Below are 19,029 nucleotides of genomic sequence, written 5' to 3' on the forward strand. Positions count from 1 at the left end.
TTAAGGAGACTAATGGTAATCACGCTTGATTGACATGGCAAAAAAATTATATCACATTATTTTGGCAGTTAAAATTTTGGCCGTTTTTTCTTGGAGTGGGCGGGTTTTAGAGAGCTTTTGGCCTGAAAATTGTCGACCCAATCTGGCAACACTGCTGTCTACTAGCCAGCACTTTTTGACATCGTAAGCGCTTCCTCAGTGTGGCACTATTTTAGTAATAGGAAGTTCGATTCGAACCGGGCACAGTTCGGTTCACAGAGTTCGGTTCACTCGGTTTTAGATTCCTTCATATTCAAAGCACTCAGACTGTTTTTCTGAATCGGTTGAACGGATTCATTGCACATTTTTAATTCATGTAGCACGTATTAATTAATACTTTAATAACTTTGTGTTAGCTTCTCACTGCCATGACAGGTGTTAGGCATTGTGTAAAAAATAATAAAAAATCAAAATTCGTTTTCCAACCGTTTTCTGTTTTTAACAGTCGAGCAAGTGAACTGCACCTAGGCAGCAGTTCTGCGTTTTGTTTTAGTATGCTCTCTAGGTTCGAAAACACAGCCAGTATTGTATCACTTCTCACAATTTAGTTACAAGTCCACACCTTTTTTTAAATATATTTTTTTAGTTCTTATTATTTTTTATAAGTTACTTATATTACTTATTTTATAAGTAATATAAGTATTATCAGCCAGATCCACAACAATGTGCCTGATAAGAAGGCGGAAAACAGTGCAATAATATTTCCGGGTGTTTGAAAGGGGGAACCCCGTGGTGTTTTTCTACCGTGGGTATACCACGAAAAAGTCAAAAGCATATCAATATGTTATCATAACGTGCTGGCACAGACACTTCATCAAAAAGCTCAATGGCATCTGGATCCGCTGCTTCAGACCCGTCGTTAAACGGGATTTCGTCTACACCGGGTGAGAACGAGTACCCGTCGGGTTTCCCTCAGAGCATCTGCGACGAGGTTCCCAAAGAGAAGTACTTGTGCAGCAACTGTAATAATGTCTTGAATAAAGCGCGTCAAACCGTGTGCGGTCACCGCTACTGCCTCGCATGCGTCAACTGGTTGGTGAGGTAAGAGAACCGTTCAAGCATAACAGCTTTGAAGAGCTTCATGACAACACGCATGGCTTGCAGCATGGGCAGTGATTTTATTTTCGGTTTTGATAGTAATTGTACATTATTAATGTTATGGTAATAATTATCACTGGGCGGTGAATAACTAACTTGCAAAAGCAGTAGAAAGTTATGTAGCCTGTCTGTGGTGTCGGATGTAAGTTAAAACCTACGTTATGAGGGCAAAATGTCCCCACAAAGAATATGATCCGTTTGTGTGGGGACATTTTTTGGTCACCACGAGGAAGTGCTTATGTTTTTTTGAAAATATAAAAATGCAGAAAGTTTTCTGAGATGGGTAGGTTTAGGGTTAGGGGAATATAATATACAGTTTGTATTAAAAAATATGGATAGTCCCTAACATGAAAACACAACGTGTGTGTATGTGTGTAAAAATAAAAATAAAAGAACAAGAAGAAAGAAAGGGTAACACTTTACAATAAGGTTTTATTAGTTACCATAAAGCTCAAAGGGAAGTTGATTTCTCAATTCATGACCCCTTTAACATTAGTAAATAAATGCATTAGTTAACATGAACTAACCATGAGCAGTAGGCTACATTTGTTGCTGTATGTTTATCTTTTTAGTTAATAAAAATACATAAGTTTATGTAAGTTCACAGTGCAGCCTTTAACTAATGTTAACAAGATTTTAGTAATGTATTTGTAAATGCTGAAATTAACATTAACAATAATTAACAAATTAACAAGTTAAATAAATGCTTGATAAGTGATGTGCAGTATTAATTTATGTTAACTAATGTAGTTAACTAATGAACGTTATTGTAAAGTGTTAAAGGGATAGTTCACTTTGAAATGAAAATTCTGTCATCCTTTACTCACCCTCAAGTTGTTTCAAACCTGAATGAATTTCTTTCTTCAGCTGAACACAAGGGGAGATATTTTGAAGAATGTCAGTTACCAAACAGTTAATTGGAGCCATTGACTTCCATAGTATTTTTTTTTCCTACAATGGAAGTCAATGGCTCCAGTTAACTGTTTGGTTACTGACATTCTTTTAAATATCTTCCCTTGTGTTCAGCCGAAGAAAGAAATGCATTCAGGTTTGAAATAACTTGAGGGTGAGTAAAGGATGAACCATCCCTTTAACGAAAAAGCCACTGTAAATTGTTATAGACAAGAGTATGTCCTAATTTCTTTAAATGTAAATGTTATTATAAATGTTTCCATTTCATACAGAAACAACAAGGACCTTGTGTGCACCAAGTGTAAAGAAGAGGATCCGAGGAACAGTGTTGAGAGTGACACTAGTGTACTGACGCTTGACCAAGTAATCAACTTTTTTTTTTTTTTTTTTTATCTATCTGTCTGTCTATTTTAGGTGATTTATGTCTTTACACAAATGCAATAGCGAATGTTTTTACATTCACATGTCTTATGAAGGCTATATGTCAAATGTATGGCGTTATACAGTGGAAGAATCGTGACTCATGTTTGGAAAGTTATCATAATTTCCCCTCTTGTTTGTGCCACAGTTCTTCAATGATGCGGCTATCAATAAAGAAATTTTGGATCTGAAAGTTCATTGTGCTAACCAAGGCTGCCCCTGGAGAAGCACCCTAAAGAACTTTGAGGTACTTTTCTGTTTTTGTCATAGAAGTTCAGTTCAATTAGCTCGCTATGATACTAATTCATAATTTGATTATAGATACTCTATTTGTAAGTTAGTCTTATTTGAATCTGTAATGCAGTGTGTAATCAAGTGAACGATCACTGCATTACTCAATGAGATTTTCGTCTAAATCAATATTTATTTATAGCACATAATTGTTTTTTTGAGCTTCTCAGATCCTGATGTGAAGATCATGCTTTCGAACCACTTCCTGAGCCAACAGATAAAGTCTAGCACTTTCCACCGTACTTTAGATTAGAGCATAGAGCTGATATGTGTAAGAGCAGAGGTCAGGGCTGTTCACGGGCTGATACACATTCATGTTAAACCTACAAAGCTATCGGGAACACTAATGCTCTCAAATATCTTTTACACTTGGCTGAGTCAAAATCAATGTGGATTATGGGCTTTTATTGATCACATTAGCAACTTCTGTTATCACATTGTTAAATCATAGGAGCTCATAAAGAGATAGCTGCATTTCATGGCAGGCAGTCATACTCGGTTACAACCACAAGATGTTATTTTACGGGAATACTAACATGGTAGCTTTGTGGCTATTTCATAACATGAACCAGCCATTAAGACGTTCATCAAATAGCTGTTGTGCAGATGTTGTCCAGCATAGTGAATCAATCAACAAACTCATACTTTAGGTTTTGAAAAGCCTCATGTGCATCTTTTAGAGGTCAGTGTTTTGTTGAGTAGAATTGTACATTTCTCGATGACTTTGACCCTCATGGCTGCCTAATGGAAGCCTTTTGTGTTTCCACCTTCTTTCTGTACTCAAGAGAGTCTGAAAGCCTTTTGAGAATATCATTGTTCACAAGCTGCCTATTAGAATAGAAACATGTAGGTTGTGCTTTAGAGGTGATGTTTTTCAGCGAAAACCATATGATCAACATGTACGGTACTTTTGCAAAGTTGTAGTTGCAAAGTTCATTAAGGGTAAGAAAATGAAGTAGCATTATCTAATTTGTCATAATTATAGTTGCTTGCTAGAATAGTTATCCAAAATATGAAAATTCTGTCATTATGTATTCACCCTCGTGTTGTTTCAAAGCTTCACGCTGTTGTTTTTAAATATTGTTTTTCGCAGTAGAAAATAAGATGCTTTGAAGTATCTTCACGTTTTTTTCTCATAATAACAGGTTATTGAAAACTTTCAAAAAAACACTATTACTGTAAAACATAAAAATAACATGCGCACACAATATTCTAAAGACAAGTTTCCAAAGGCAAACAATAACTCTGTGTGAGGAGCAGACCAAAAAATTCCACTTAAATAGAACTGCCATGTTCTTTAGTTTTTTTTTCCAAATAGAAATATTGCTTATGAACTGTCCTTGTATTTAAATAGCAGCATGAAGATTTCAGGATGAAACATTTCTACAAAAAAAGCATACAGGTTTAGATAATGAGTAAATACATTTTTACGTTTTAATTGAATTATCCTTTTAATATGCACAATTACTCATTCAACAGGACCATCAGAGTCAATGTGAGTTTGCCCTCATCCCTTGCAATATTGGCTGTGGCATAATGGTGCAGAGGAAGACACTGGCGACACATCTGGAGAGGGGCTGTCCCAACAACAAGACCACATGTCCCTCTTGTGCTGGTGTCCTGACACCGAGAGAAATCCAGGTAAGCTTAGAAAATGCCCCTTGGCTGTATACACTCCAAAAAAAGTTTCTCAGGGAACCGAGAACGTTGCTGCATGGAACGAACGCAAAGTTTCTTGGGGAACACAAAAGAGCGCAACATTTCTAAGGGTGATGGAAAAGTTTTGTGAACGAATGCAAAATTTCTCAGGGAATATAAAACTTTTGTGAATGAACGTGAAGTTTCTCAGATAAACGCAAACGTTTTAAGAGCTAATGCAAAATTTCTCAGGGTAGCACGAACATTTTTTGCGAGTTAACACTCTGAATTTTTTTTCATATTTTTTCCATCACTATGTTCCTTTAGGTCTCCTATAACCTTCTTTTAACAATGTGTAATGTAGTTTGTAGATGAGGGAAGAATGAGGCTGGAACTGGTGAATATTCACAAATACTTTAATCAAAATAAACACAAAATGAAAATAAAATGCCCCTCATGGACGGCTGCCACGAACACATACTCAAACATAAACAAAACACAACCTGATGTCCAACATAAAATCCAAGCCTGGTCCTCTATCGTCCTTCACTGTTGTCGCTCCTCTTTTATGCTTCCATCACTCCTTCATGAGACGTGCTCTCACAGTCCCTCAGCCTCGCTGCTCGCCACACAATGCTTAGATTTTACTGGAAAACAAGAAAAAAAGACCCAGAAAGTGCTTTATTTGGTGATATGATTGATATAGTATCTGTCTCAAAAACTTTTTGTATTGTATAAACATACAGATATTTACACTACATACAGTATATATATTTTTGCAACTAATATGTACATAATGCCTGAATGATACATAGGCGATATTGTGCGAATAGGCCCATAGTGCAAGATGCCTCTTTGGTTGTTGCTAGAGTGGTTTTGGGTCAGTGTGCCCTTGCTTGAAGCCCCATGGCTCGATTTTTAAGCCAGAGACGGAGTCTCCAGTGTTTACTGCTGTCCCATATTACAGTTTTTTTCTATTTCACCCATCGGGAGCTACACTCCGGGACATGGATTAGAGGAATAAAAAGGAGGAAAAAAAGCTGAAATCCAGTGAATTTAGACATCAAGCTTCAAACGCAACACATTAGTCAAGATGTCTTCAAATGCAATGTGTTTCTCGCCTCAAATTAAGATAAAAAGTCTAACTAAGAAGTTTTGGAAAGTTTGTGGCAAAAAAAATTGTTTGTGCAAAACTTTTATCACAGTAGATTTAGGAAAGTGACTTTCCTAATTTCTTCACAGAAGCATGTATGTCCCAGTTCAAGCGATAAGAAGATGACAAAGGCAGATAAACGGCAAAAGGTATAGAACAGCTGGATCACAGAATATTGTGAAGTCGCATGTGCAATTCTAAAATATGTTTCTGTGTTTCTTTTGTAGAATAATCACTCGGGCAGCTCAAAAAAGAAAGAGCCATGCATTTTCTCAGAAGTTGGTTGTCCTTTTAAGGTTTGTCTTTCAATAACAGTACCTGTTCTTATGTTAATCAAGATACTCTGTATAGTTTTAAGGAACAAAAGGTTTATATTGAGCGGAAACGTTTGGGCAATTTTGTACCCCCAGGGGCAAAGGGGAGGTCCACAAAGATTTTGATTGAATTTGTATTTATTTATAACAAAAATAAGAATTTTACAAAAATATATATTTTAAGTAAGGAATAATTGACGACGGGCCGTTGAATTATTAGAAAATAATGCACACCCGAGGTTGTGATGCGGTCACGACGTGCAGCGGAGTGTGCATTATTTTTCTAAACATATCAAATTTTTAATTTAAATTAAAATTTGCCAGTGGTGTAACAAAACATACAATAAATACATAGAAAGTAATATATCCTCTGACAACAATTTCCATTACATTTATACTTCTAGATGAAAATCTGTTTTAATGATTTTTACACACACACACACGCATAATATTGTTTATTTATGTTACATATTTGCAACGTTTTATTGCAGGGTAATGCAGACAAAATAAAAGAACATGAGTCCTGCAGCCATGTGGGCCACCTACAGCTTCTCTTGGATGTGACCAGGGCGCTTCAGCATACCTTGAGATCCACAGCTGAGCTAGGTCAACACGAAAGTCTTGATTTTCTTCAGCCTGGACAGTGTGTCGCATCCCTCGCTTCTCCGATTGAGGGCGAGATTGAGACAGACGGAGGAGATCCGGAAGTGACTGATAAGGCCCTCAGCCTCCACGATGATCAGGCTGAACTAGCCATAGGCCAGCAACTGGACGCCCTACAGCAGAGAGTGCAGGTTATGGAGAACATCATCTCGGCTTTGAACCGAGAGGTGGAGAAGACGCAGCTCAGTGTTGTCGCACTGGAGAGGGACACTTACAACAGTCAGCAGATCATTCAGCACTTAGAAACCATAGTAAGTTGCAGAAAAGTTATTTTTCTTGGCACTAACAGTATATAAATTTGACATTTGAATGGAGTTCACTGGTTCTAAAGGGTTTTTTAAATTTCAGATCAGATTTTCTGCTTCTGGGGAACTTTTAGAGATTGTACTTGTAATGACATAATCAAATGATGAGACAACATATCTGTGTTCACACTGATGCTCACATGCACATGATCTGCTAAGATTCCCACAGTCATAGCTACCACTTTGAATATTGGAAATGCAGTGCAGTGCAGCTGCACACCTTGTCAGAAAGGGTTAGAAAAAGATAATTGGACATTTTTAGATTTCTTATTGACATGCTACTGCACTAAAGATTTGTTTTTAGAAGAAAATAATTTGTGCAGCAGATGTTTCTTTCATTGCATGCATACACATTTATTACGGAAATGATTAGGGTTAGAAATTTAATTCATTGGAATTTGAATGGATTTGGTCACACCCCACAGGATGTAGACTTGGAATGACAGGAAGAGATATTTCGGTGTATTAGTCCAACAGAAGTTAGACAACTAATATATATATTGAAATTTATTAATAGGATTAACCCCTTGAGATGTACCATCTCGTTTTCGAGGGGGTCCTAATGTACAATCAAAACATAGTTACAAAACAATTACAAATACAATTAACAACAAAACAAAACAAAGCGCACACTAACAACAAAAACAATTATACATGTAATAATAATAAAAATGATATAAATAAATAAATACATTTTACACCACAAAAAAAAAAAAAAAAAAAAAAAAAAAAAAGTACAAAAAAAATACCATTATAAATAAAATACAAATATAGAAAATATTAGCAAAACCAGTGAATAACAGTGACAGTATCAATGATAACATGTACAAGCAACCTTAAAAAAGGATAATAAAGATTGTTTAAACAACCTAAAAGATGTAATAGACCTAATATCAGCAGGTAAATTATTCCAGTCTTTTGGAGCTTTACACATAAATGATCTTTTGCCAATAGTTTTGTGTGCACGAAAAGCAACAAAATAAGTCTGGCCAGAGTGCCTAACATGATAATTTGAAGAAAAAGGTACAAAATATTGTTGAAGATAACTGGGATAGTTAAAATAAATACATTTAAATATGAAATTAAGCCAATGAATGCGTCTTCTCACATACAGAGATGACCATTGAAGTGCGTCATACATTGTACAGTGATGAGTGAAATAAGTACACCCCAAAACAAATCTACAGATTCTATTATATGCTGTATTAAGAGACTCAAGATCTGATTTTGCTGCTGTTTGATAAACCACATCACAATAATCAAAAAACGGAAGTATTAATTGTGAAACAAGTTTCTTACGAACACTATACGAAAAACAACTCCGAGAACGATACAAAGTATTAATTCCCATGTTGACTTTACGTAAAACATGATTAATGTGTGATTTAAAAGAAAGTTCAGAATCAAGCCATACACCTAGATATTTAATAGCATCAACTTTCTGTAAAATAGTACTGTCTTTACATAATACAGCACAAGAACAAGCTTTAGATTTCAGTTTCTGTCTAGAACCAAAAATCATAGTATATGACTTGCTTTTATTAAGCACTAATTTATTTGCTAAAAGCCAATCTTGTACAGCATTAAAATCAGACTGAAGAGATAGATGAATTTGTAAAGGATCAGAATTAGATGCATATATGACGGTGTCATCAGCATAAAGCTGAACTTGGCAATGTTTAAGAATTAATGGTAGGCTATTTACATAAATAGAAAACAGAAGTGGTCCCAGTATTGAACCTTGGGGCACACCACATTGTTGAATCACAAAATCAGATTTGTTCCCATTTAATACAACACATTGTTTTCTATTATGCAGGTATGAATTAAACCACAAAACCGTATTTTCAGAAAGACCAATAGCATAAAGTTTATCTAAAAGCAAATAACGATCAACTAAATCAAAAGCTTTAGTTAAATCAAGAAAAACAGCACCTGTGAGTTTGCCATTATCTGAAGCTGAAAACACATCATTAGTAAACTTAAGTAAAGCAGTAGTCGTAGAATAATTAGACCTAAAACCGGATTGAAATGGTGATAAAATATTTTTAATACACAAATAATTAGAAAGTTGTTTATAAATTATTTTTTCAAAAACTTTAGATAAAGAACATATAATAGATATAGGTCTATAGTTATTAGGATCAAGTACATCACCTCCCTTATGAAGTGGAGTAATGCGTGCACATTTCCAGATAGTTGGCAGCTCACATGTAGACAAAGAAAGATTAAATAAATCAGCTATTGGATACATAAGAATATGAGAGGATAATTTAAGAAACCAATTATCAATCCCATCTAGCCCAACACCACTAGTCACCTTTAATTCATTAATGGCATTCTGAACATCAACTGGTAATATCTTTTTAAATGAAAATAAATCATTACACAATGCAGTGTCATTAAAGGTACCAGAATTCAAATGAGAAGAAGATCCAAAAGTAGACCAGACAGAAGAAAAATGCTGATTAAATGCATGAGCAATAGATAAAGAATCATGTAGTATTGTGTTATCAACTCTAATTTGATTAATAGTATGTTTATTTGATGTACTAATAATACTTTTAATTTTATTCCAAAATTGTTTAGGATTTTTAACATGATAAGAAAGACATTCTTTATAATAATTAGATTTTGCATTTCGGGTTTTAGTCTTACTCAGATTTCTCAAATGCCTATAAACTTCCCAATCTGTATTACTTCTTGATTGACGAAATGTTTTCCATGCGTTGTCCCTTAGCCTAAAAAGACTAATAAGTTCGGAGCTAATCCACGGAAGATGATTGCCCTTAACCTTAACAGTCTTCCAGGGAGCATGTTTATCTACAACATTAATGAACGCAGTATAAAAAAAATCCCACGCATTCTGTACATAAGGAATTAAAGCAAATCTATCCCAATTAATAGAAACCAAATCGTTAATAAATAAATCTAAATTAAAATTTTTATATTGTCTAATTTTAATTAATTTTGGTGGTAGTTTAGGTACTCTAATTTTCCACACACAAAATATGATGGAGTGATCACTAAAGCAATCAGACATAACACCTGCCCTTAAAAATCTATTTGGATGTGAGACAAGTATCCAATCAAGAAGAGATTGTGTATGAGAAGTAACTCTAGTCGGCTCATCAATTAATTGTGTAAGATTTAAACTATTAAATATATTTTTTTCTTTATCGGATGACTTCTCTAACCAATTCTTATTAAAGTCGCCCAATAAAATTATTTCATTTCCACCAATGACAGAATTAATAGTAGATATCAGGCAACTAAAGGACTCCGCCGGTGAAGAGGGTGGTCTGTATATGCTTCCAATAATTATACATTTATTTGAGTGAAAAATCACCTTGATAAAAATACATTCGAAATATGACGGATCAACTGTGGGTATAATCAACTCCGATACAAGACCAATAGAAACATATATAGCCACACCTCCACCCCTGGAGCACCTATCATATCTATAAATAACATAATTGGTTAAGTTTATTTCGTTATCTGAAACACTGCTATTAAGCCATGTTTCAGAAAGAGTAATTATATCTGGTTTGTTTAAATCAACCCACGCACGAAATAAATCAATTTTGTGCAACAGACTTCTAATATTCAAATGAATAATTTTTAATCCCTTAATCCCGTCAAGCATGAAAACTATAATAATAACTAATTACATTATTAATATTATATAATATTATAATGCCTGTTTGTTTATTCTATGTTATGAAGAAAAATGTTTTCTCTACTTATTAGGCAAAACATACACTACCATTGAATAGTTTGTAAAAGTTTTAATCTTTAACCAGGGCTGCATTTATTTGATCAAAAATAAAGCTAAAAGCAGTAATATTGTGAATTGTTATTATTATTATTCTTATTATTATTATTACAGTTTAAAATAACTCCTAAAATAATTACTGCGATGGTAAAGCTGAATTTCCCAGTCTTCATTGTCATGTGATCCTTCAGAAGTCATCCTAGTATACTGATTTGATTCTAAAGTAACATTTCTTATTATTTTCTTAATTTTTAGATGAATATAACATTAAAAGAACAGCATTTATTTGAAATCTTAATCTTTTGGAACATTGTCTTTAGTCAGTTTGGATGAATTTAATGCGTCCTTGCGGATTAAAAGTATTAATTTCTTTCAAAATAAAACTTTTGAACTGTAGTACATTCCTCGAAACGAGCATTGGCAATGAAATATAGTGAGCTATAAACAACACTGTGTGCTGATAATAAACGTTTACCCTCTATATTATAAAGTTAATTGATTAAATATAAGGAAAAAAATGAATTGCTTTAGGTGGTTGTGGTGTGACAGGCAGCGGGGCGAGGGACCGCGAGAGCGGGCCGGTGATTAACGTTCATGAGTGCCAGCTGCGTGGCACACCGGTCTCGTCTCGCGGCCATGTGACGGGAGCATATAAGGAGGAGCAAGAGCTGCGGAAGACGAGAGAGGACCAGGCCTGGAATTTTATGTTATGTTTTGTTTATGTGTTTGTGGGCAGTCGTCCGTGAGGGGCTGCCCACGTTTTATTTTGTGTGTGTTTGCGGGCAGTCGTCCGTGAGGGGCTGTCCGCGGTTTTACTTTCGTTTTGTTTATTTTATTTTGAGTTAATAAATGTTTGTGAAACGTTCGCCGGTTCCCGCCTCCTTCCTTCCCATGAACGAACTTCATTACAGTGGTCTTTAAACATTAATTTAACATCATTAATGTATTCTAATGTTTCTTGAAATAGCTTGTATGTTGTGTATATGATGGCTAATTCATACCGAAAATTGCCTGTTTCATTTAAAAACTACACTTACAGAACTTAAATTAAAAATCAAATTACAATTCAGCATCCTGCCACCTCATTTCAGATTCAGTTCTGAACGGCACACGTTATTTTCATCCTGGATTATCAAAGCACTGTCTTTCCACTGTTTAAATGGCAACAACAGATTTCATTACTTTGATGTGTCCTGCAGTTAACAAGGCATTGGTCTCAAGCTGTGAATCTGCAATATGGTTGGAGCTAATGAATGTTTTTGTGTCACAAAAGAGCTGAAATGCTATATAGGAATCTTTGGAGAACAATTGTTTTCCGTGATGTGTTTTTTATTTGTAGCCGCTGGGTCGCATAATTCATGGTTTAAATAAGAACTCGCATAAAACTAACAAAGGTATTCGTTTTTGGGGTCTGAATGATAATGCTTTTGTCCCTGTGCTCATAACAAATGTTTATGGCTGTGTTTTGACGCTCGACCTGGAGGGGTTATTTAACACACGGGAGCTGAAATGACACTCCTGAAGTGCTGAAAATGAAGAGATAAGTTGAAGTAAGGATGAGAGGGGAATGAGTGGTAGAAAATAGATTTGTGTGACAATTCTCCATGTGCTGTTAAGAAAAAAAAAAAGGATGTGTCTAATAGGATGCAGCCATCTCGTTCTATTTCTATATTTCGAAGTGTCTCGCACAAGGCTCCCAGCCATAACCAGCTCTAAAGGTCCATTATGATACATTAATTTTATGCTTTTGCAGTGAGCCAATCTGTACCTTTGTGTGATTCATCCCTGATAATGGTTTTCCATCACATTTTAGGTAGCGGAGCAGCAGCAGCGGCTGGTCAGTAAAGACATTCGCATCACTTCATTGCAGCAGTGTATCAGCGCCCAGCAGGACGTCTCATATGATGGCACCTTTCTCTGGCGGTTGTGTGATGTCAGCCAGAGTCTGAGAGAGGCTGCCAGCGGCCAAAAGATCAGTCAGTACTCACCAGGTACCAAAGCACATATCTCCTGCACTGCCACAATGCTCTTAAAGGGAGAGTTCATCCAAAAATAAAAATGGCCTTTGTTGCCGTGTGTGTGTGTGTGTGTGTGTGTGTAAAAAAATAAACCATTGCTTATTTTCCATCCATACAGCCATATTTTAGATATGAATAAATAATATGGTATATACCGATCATCAGGCATAACATTAAGCCCACCTTCCTAATATTTTGTTGGTCCCCCTTTTGCTTTCAAAACAGCCCTGACCAGTCGAGGACTCCACTAGACATTAGCATTAACAGCATTAACTTCTTGAGCAATTTTTTGAGCTACAGTAGCTTGTCTGTTTGATTGGACCAAACGGGCCAGCCTTAGCTTCCGTGCATCAATAAGACTTGGCCGCCCATGACTCTTTAGTCGTTTCACCACTGTTCCTGCCTTGGACCACTTTTATTAGATACTGACCACTGCACTGAAAACCCCACAAGGTGGAGTTTTGGAGAACTCTGACCCGGTCATCTACATTTTTGCCATTGTCAAATTCGCTCAAATCCTTACGCTTGCCCATTTTTCCTGCTTCTAACACATTCAGTTTGAGGACAAAGTGTTTATAGTGTTTGTCCTTTCTGCCTAATATATCCCACCCACTAACATGGCATGATGAAGAGATAATCAGTGTTATTCACTTCACCCAGTGGCGTAACTTTGTTTTAAAAAGTGGGTGGGACATAAATTGCGTACTATATGCACGCCAAAGCTCATTTTGACATATGCGGGGCACTCATACGTCAAAATGAGCTTTGGCGTGCATATGGTACGCAGTTTTTCGCGTGCATTTGACATGCACTATATGGCGTATTAAGGGGGGGTTGCATCGCTGATACAATGTTATGTCAGATGTAAAATATGTACAATAAATTGCAGAAAAATTAGTATTAAGATGTCCGGAAATCAATTAAATAGTTCATTTATTGATATAGATCTCGTTTAATTATTGCATCTAAACACAATATAGCGTTGTGCCAAGAATTTTCACGTGAATGAAGGCATATAGATTTGCACACTTTGCTTATAATCCCTGGTCTAGTCTGTTAAACTTGTTAGAAGTTCTCGTTTCTAATCTGCCCTAGTAGCCAATTTTTTCTCTCATCAAAACCGAATATCATCAGTACATCAAGAGCAGGGACAGTTTTTGTGCATTTTGTTTCGTGATCTGACCGGAACAAATAGAAAGTTATTAGCATTAGATTAAAGCGCTCGTCTGAGTGAAGACTGCATGAGCCGCGAGAGAAATCTGCACCACTGATAACAGCGGCAACGAGCGCCAGATCGCCTCTTATTTAACAAACGAACAAAATGATAGTGCCTACTCTTCTAGTTAACCAGAGATGTTTTGTTTGTATTAGTTAGGTTCATCCGTGAAGCAAGATGTTTTAAAAAAAGTGGTGGGGACATGTCCCACCTGTCCCACCCGTAAATTACGCCTATGACTTCACCTGTCAGTGTTCATAATGTTATGCCTGTAGTACCACACTGGTACTGCTTAGGGTGACCCAACATCTTGTTTCCAAGTCCTGTCCTGGCTGTCTTGGCAGTTTTTTTATAAAGTGATGAAAATGTCCTGGTTTCCATTATTTTTCATTGGCCCATTAAATTGATCGGCGCTAGGGCGGTCTACAAGTATCTCATTGCTGGGCAGAGTGTCCTGGTTATCGTTAATCAAAATATGGTCACCCTAGTATTGCTGTATGTTTTTGGTTTTTTAGATTATGTAAGGAACAGGCCTACATCTACATTGTATGCCTACATCTACATTCAGAAAAATCTTCCCCTGGGCCTTGTTTTTTTAAGCGTGTTCCATTTGCAGTTTCACTTGACACAATCAATATATTATTGACAATCACAGGCACCCTCACTTCTGTGCTGAAGCAAAACAGTTTTGCCAGCACTGAATACTTTAATACATCAGACTGGACTCAGCAGGAGAGCTGCGTTGAATGAATTTTAGTTGTTATCGTATATTGAGGCAGAATCAATGCTCATTCTTAAGACCGGAGCTAAAAATGTAGTAGGCGAGCAAAAAAGCAAGGGAAAGCAAAATAAAGCACAAACAAATGTAGAGCAGTTATAAAGACTGAAATGGGGTTGTTTGCCCCGTGGGCCTGTGTCTGTAATGCACAGTAAGACAGAGAAAGAGAAAGACTGAAAAAGAACAACTGAAGGTAATTTCATTGACTTGTTTTCTTTCCCATCATTACAGAAAAGGATATCAGAATAACTGTTCCGCCAATACAACAATCAGCAAAAGGAAGCCACACATTTGATTTTTGAGATGAAAGGCGCTCTCTGGTTATCTGCTGCTATTTTTAAGAGTTTTAACTAAAGCCCATCATGCTTCACATAAAAATGACAGTGCATTGTTTTTCAGCTTTCTACACCGCCAGGTATGGATTTAAAGTGTGCATGCGGCTCTATTTGTACGGAGATGGGGTTGGAAAGGGAACGCACATCTCTCTATTCTTTGTTATAATGAAAGGAGAATATGACCCCATTCTCTCATGGCCGTTCAGACACAAGGTAAAACGCTATAATCAAGCTGTCAATCAGTGAATCAATCAATCATTTTATACCCATCTGTGTTGTTAATGCTGATTTCATACATTAAAGGAGTCATATCACGAGGAATCAAATTATTTTTGATCTTTTGAAATAAAAAAGCATTGATGCACTATGAAATTATACTGCAAATTTAAAGGGATGGTTCACCCAAATATAAAAATTTGATGTTCATCTGTTTACCCCCAACGCATCCAAGATATAGAGTACTTTGTTTCTTCAGTAGAACACAAATGAAGATTTTTAACTCCAACCGTTCCAGTCTGTCAGTCGTATAATGCATGTGAATGGTAACAAAATCTATGAGAGTAAATAAAACATGCACAGACAAATCCAAATTAATCCCTGCGGCTTTAAGACTTTTAAGACTCAAGAACAGTATTTATATATTTTTATACCTCTAATACGCCACTATGTCCAACAGCCTGTACACTGTAAAAATTTGTGGTGGTTTCTGTTGGTTTAACTTAAAAAAGTAAGTAACCTGGTTGTCTTGAAATTTTGAGTTTATTGAAATTAAAAATTTGAGTTGATACAATGAAGGAAATTAGTTTAATAAATAGAAACTCAAAATATTTTTGTATCTGAACCACATAAAAAATGTGATAAATCATGAAAATAGCACAATTTGGCATGTTTCACTGCATCATCAGAAATAACACACACATTATTACCCAATATGCTTACAAAATCTTTTAATAATCTTTTAATAATCTCTATTTTTTCATTGTATTAACTCAATTTTAATTTCAATGAACTCAAAATTTTAAGGCAACCAGGAAACTTTTTTTCTAAATATTTTTTACAGTGTAAACAGTATGTTGCGTAAAATACGCCATCACATTAAGATATCAACATGTCGTCACAAGCTGCAGGGTTTAATTTGGATTTGTCTGTGCATGTTTTTTTTGACTCATGAATTTTTCTACCATTCACAAGCATCTCTTCATTTGTGTTCTACTGAAGAAACAGTCATCTACATCTTAAATGCCCTGGGGGTAAGCAGATTAACATCACATTTTCATTTTTGGGTGAACTATCCCTTTTAGAACTCAAAAAGTACTAACTAACTACATTAGTTAACATGACCTAAGAATGAACAATATTTCTGCAGCATTTATTAATCTTAATTTATGTTAATTTACACATTTGCTAATATATTTTTTTTAAATCAAATGTTATATTTGTTGACATTAGTTAATGCAGTGTGAACTAAAATGTTTTTTTTTTTATTAACTAACATTAACAAATGTTAATAAATACTGTGTTTATTAATATTTTGCTAATTGTTATTTTTTTTTTTTTCCCCTTGTCACTTAGAGTTTACAATAATCAATCCAAATTGAGGCAGTCCCCCCATTACTAACAATAGCTGGTATTTTTTTCATTACAAAAAAGCAATATCTAATGTAGATCCATAAAGCTGTAATAAATATATTAATATATATTAATATATATAAAACAATATAATGAATATTGTTATTATTGACTTTGGCCGTAACAAACTAACTTGCAGCCAACTTAAATAATTGTAAGTTGAAATACCAAAATTACTAAAACTGACAATAAAAATGACAATAAAATTAGAAGGAGAAAAAATGGAACTAAAAATATAAAAATAAAAGCTAATTCAAAATAATAATTATAATAATTATAATAATAAATACTATAATAGTATATAAAGAATAATAAAATTGTTCATAAGTCCCAGGCCAAACAAATGGATTAAAATGCTGTTCACAACTGTCCTGTCCTGCTTCTGTTTTGCAGTGATTGTCATTGTAAAATGAGCATCATTATGTTCTACTCAAGAGGACAGAACACTTGAAGTGAGCACTCTGAAGGGAGCACTGAAGGGCATTACCATCTCATGTGTGCTAATATGAAGACATGGAGCTGGCATCTGCAAAAGCGTCTAAACAAATAGCAAAATAGCTGCTATTTTTATATACGAGTCACATATTTGAGATCTAAATAAGTAGATTATTGCCTAAAAAACTCTTAAAACTACATTCCGTGACACATCAACAGTAGTATTTATAAAGAAGAGAATAGAATTACTTGACCGCCATTACAGGTCCCAGTGCTGATACTGGTACTCTGGTTTATTGGTAATACATTTAAGGCCAAATAATGGTTTAATTTTTTTAATTGTTGTCTGATTTAACCAGTTTGACAGCACATTGTAAAGTAAATTTCTTTTTTTTTTTTTCTGCTATTGAATGATGGGGCATTCAAAACATGAAAGACTCAGTTTCACATTGAAGGAGAGATTCAGATTGAATTCCTAAAGGGTAAGAGAGAGTGTAAAATGGTCGTGAAAAACTAAATTAAACTTTATGGTGCAAAAAACCTTACTAAGTGCACCTCAGGACAAAGAATGAAATAATAAATGTATGATATGACCCCTTTAATAGTGGCTTCTGCTTTGGTTCCTCAATCATGTGCCATCAGCATTTTCCATGACCTTCCACTGACATCTCCTGCACGTACCTGGCAGGTAACGTTCTTTCTCATAGATCAGAACCAGAGGGAGCACGTCATCGATGCTTTCCGCCCCGACCTGTCCTCTGCATCTTTCCACCGGCCCGTCTTAGAGATGAATGTGGCCAGCGGGTGCCCCCTGTTCTTCCCTCTGGAGAAATTGAGGTCGCCTAAGCACGCCTACTGCAAGGATGACACGATCTATATCAAGTGCGTGGTGGACATCTCCTCCTGAACCATGATGGCCTGGCTGTTAAGTTGGACCGGATACCTAGGGGAGCATAAAAGTTGGGGATCTGAGAGAGAAATTGAATGAAATGAATATGGAGTGCAAAGAAACAAACCCAAAAATATTCATGAAATTCTTTTGGGACATTAATAAAAGAGTATTGGCTCAAATTGACACCTAGCTCAAAACATCTTAAACTGATTCTTCTTTTGTGTGTTATTTTGGATGTATTTCTTTTTTATTTATTATAGAATGAACTCTTCTAGATTTTGAATGTCATCCTGACAGTTTTCATATTGCATACGCAATAATAAATAAAATGTGTTTGCTACCTTGTTTTTGTGTTTCCTCATAGAATAGTTTATCTGCGTGGCTCAACATTGCAGATAAAGTATGAATTTAATTACTTGTAGATTTTCAAACAATATTATTGGCATGTAACATTCATTTTTTTTTTTTTTGCTATAATAAATACAGTGCTATTTTAGCATCACTCAGATAATTTTATAGTTTTGAAAATATAATTTTGAGGGGCCGTTTACATGAACCGAAACTAAAAACTTTTTTCAAAATCTGTTTTGGTCATTTATTTGCACGGCAATGGTGTTTTGGGGGCGTGAAAATACAAACCAAACGGTTTTCAAAGTGCAAGTTTTTTTAAAACTATACCGCGGTTATTGTCTCTATTGAACGTGTGAAAACGGTGACGTCATGCGCACACGTATTACGATTGAGTAGCCGAGTATTTTTTCTAAACAAAGTGACATTGCGATACTATTGGTACAGCGTTTTTAATGATTTTCAAAGACGACGCTGTTGTCAAAGCGATCCCCATTCACACAGATTCGCAAAACCGACTCAAAACGCTGTATTCTGCGGCATTTGGACTTAGATGGCAATGTATGCGCATGACGTCATCGTCTTCACAGATTCGTGTTTCTGTTTGCACAGAGTTTTTGACCGTTTTCAAAAACTTGCATTTGAAAAGATTAAGTTGTTTATTGTTAAGTTTATTCTAACATTTATTTTATTTAGATCAATTTTTTAAATTGTTCTGCTTACTGGCGTGTATTTATTTTGTACATTGTTTAGCATCAAAACTTTAG

At 35.3% G+C, this 19,029-nt stretch overlaps 1 protein-coding gene and 1 long non-coding RNA gene across 2 annotated transcripts in view; one reads left to right on the forward strand and one right to left on the reverse strand.

Moving 5' to 3' along the window:
• Window positions 1–730: 730 nt before the first annotated feature.
• Window positions 731–18,254, forward strand: traf1 (TNF receptor-associated factor 1). Its single transcript, XM_067414245.1, has 10 exons — window positions 731–1,080; window positions 2,322–2,412; window positions 2,618–2,716; window positions 4,240–4,401; window positions 5,641–5,700; window positions 5,779–5,847; window positions 6,357–6,779; window positions 12,425–12,602; window positions 15,023–15,171; window positions 17,711–18,254. The coding sequence occupies exons 1-10, from the start codon at window positions 866–868 to the stop codon at window positions 17,927–17,929; spliced, it is 1,665 nt and encodes a 554-aa protein (XP_067270346.1). The 5' UTR covers window positions 731–865; the 3' UTR covers window positions 17,930–18,254.
• LOC137039069 (uncharacterized) overlaps window positions 6,516–19,029 on the reverse strand; it is a 33,381-nt gene continuing 20,867 nt past the window's right edge. The window contains exons 2-3 of the long non-coding RNA XR_010897584.1: window positions 15,394–17,965; window positions 6,516–6,641 (exon numbers count right to left, since the gene is read on the reverse strand). This is a non-coding gene — a long non-coding RNA (uncharacterized lncRNA). The remainder of the gene's footprint in view (window positions 6,642–15,393; window positions 17,966–19,029) is intronic.

The sequence above is a fragment of the Pseudorasbora parva genome, chromosome 13, assembly GCF_024679245.1.
Source record: "Pseudorasbora parva isolate DD20220531a chromosome 13, ASM2467924v1, whole genome shotgun sequence".
In the NCBI taxonomy this organism is placed as follows: Eukaryota; Metazoa; Chordata; class Actinopteri; order Cypriniformes; family Gobionidae; genus Pseudorasbora; species Pseudorasbora parva.

Excerpts from the sequence above, each read along its gene's own strand:
- traf1 (XM_067414245.1), top strand. The coding sequence starts at position 866 with ATGGCATCTGGATCCGCTGCTTCAGACCCGTCGTTAAACGGGATTTCG. Across the intron at positions 5,701-5,778 it reads AGGCAGATAAACGGCAAAAG|AATAATCACTCGGGCAGCTC; the intron begins GTATAGAACAGC and ends TTTCTTTTGTAG. Across the intron at positions 15,172-17,710 it reads CATGGCCGTTCAGACACAAG|GTAACGTTCTTTCTCATAGA; the intron begins GTAAAACGCTAT and ends CGTACCTGGCAG.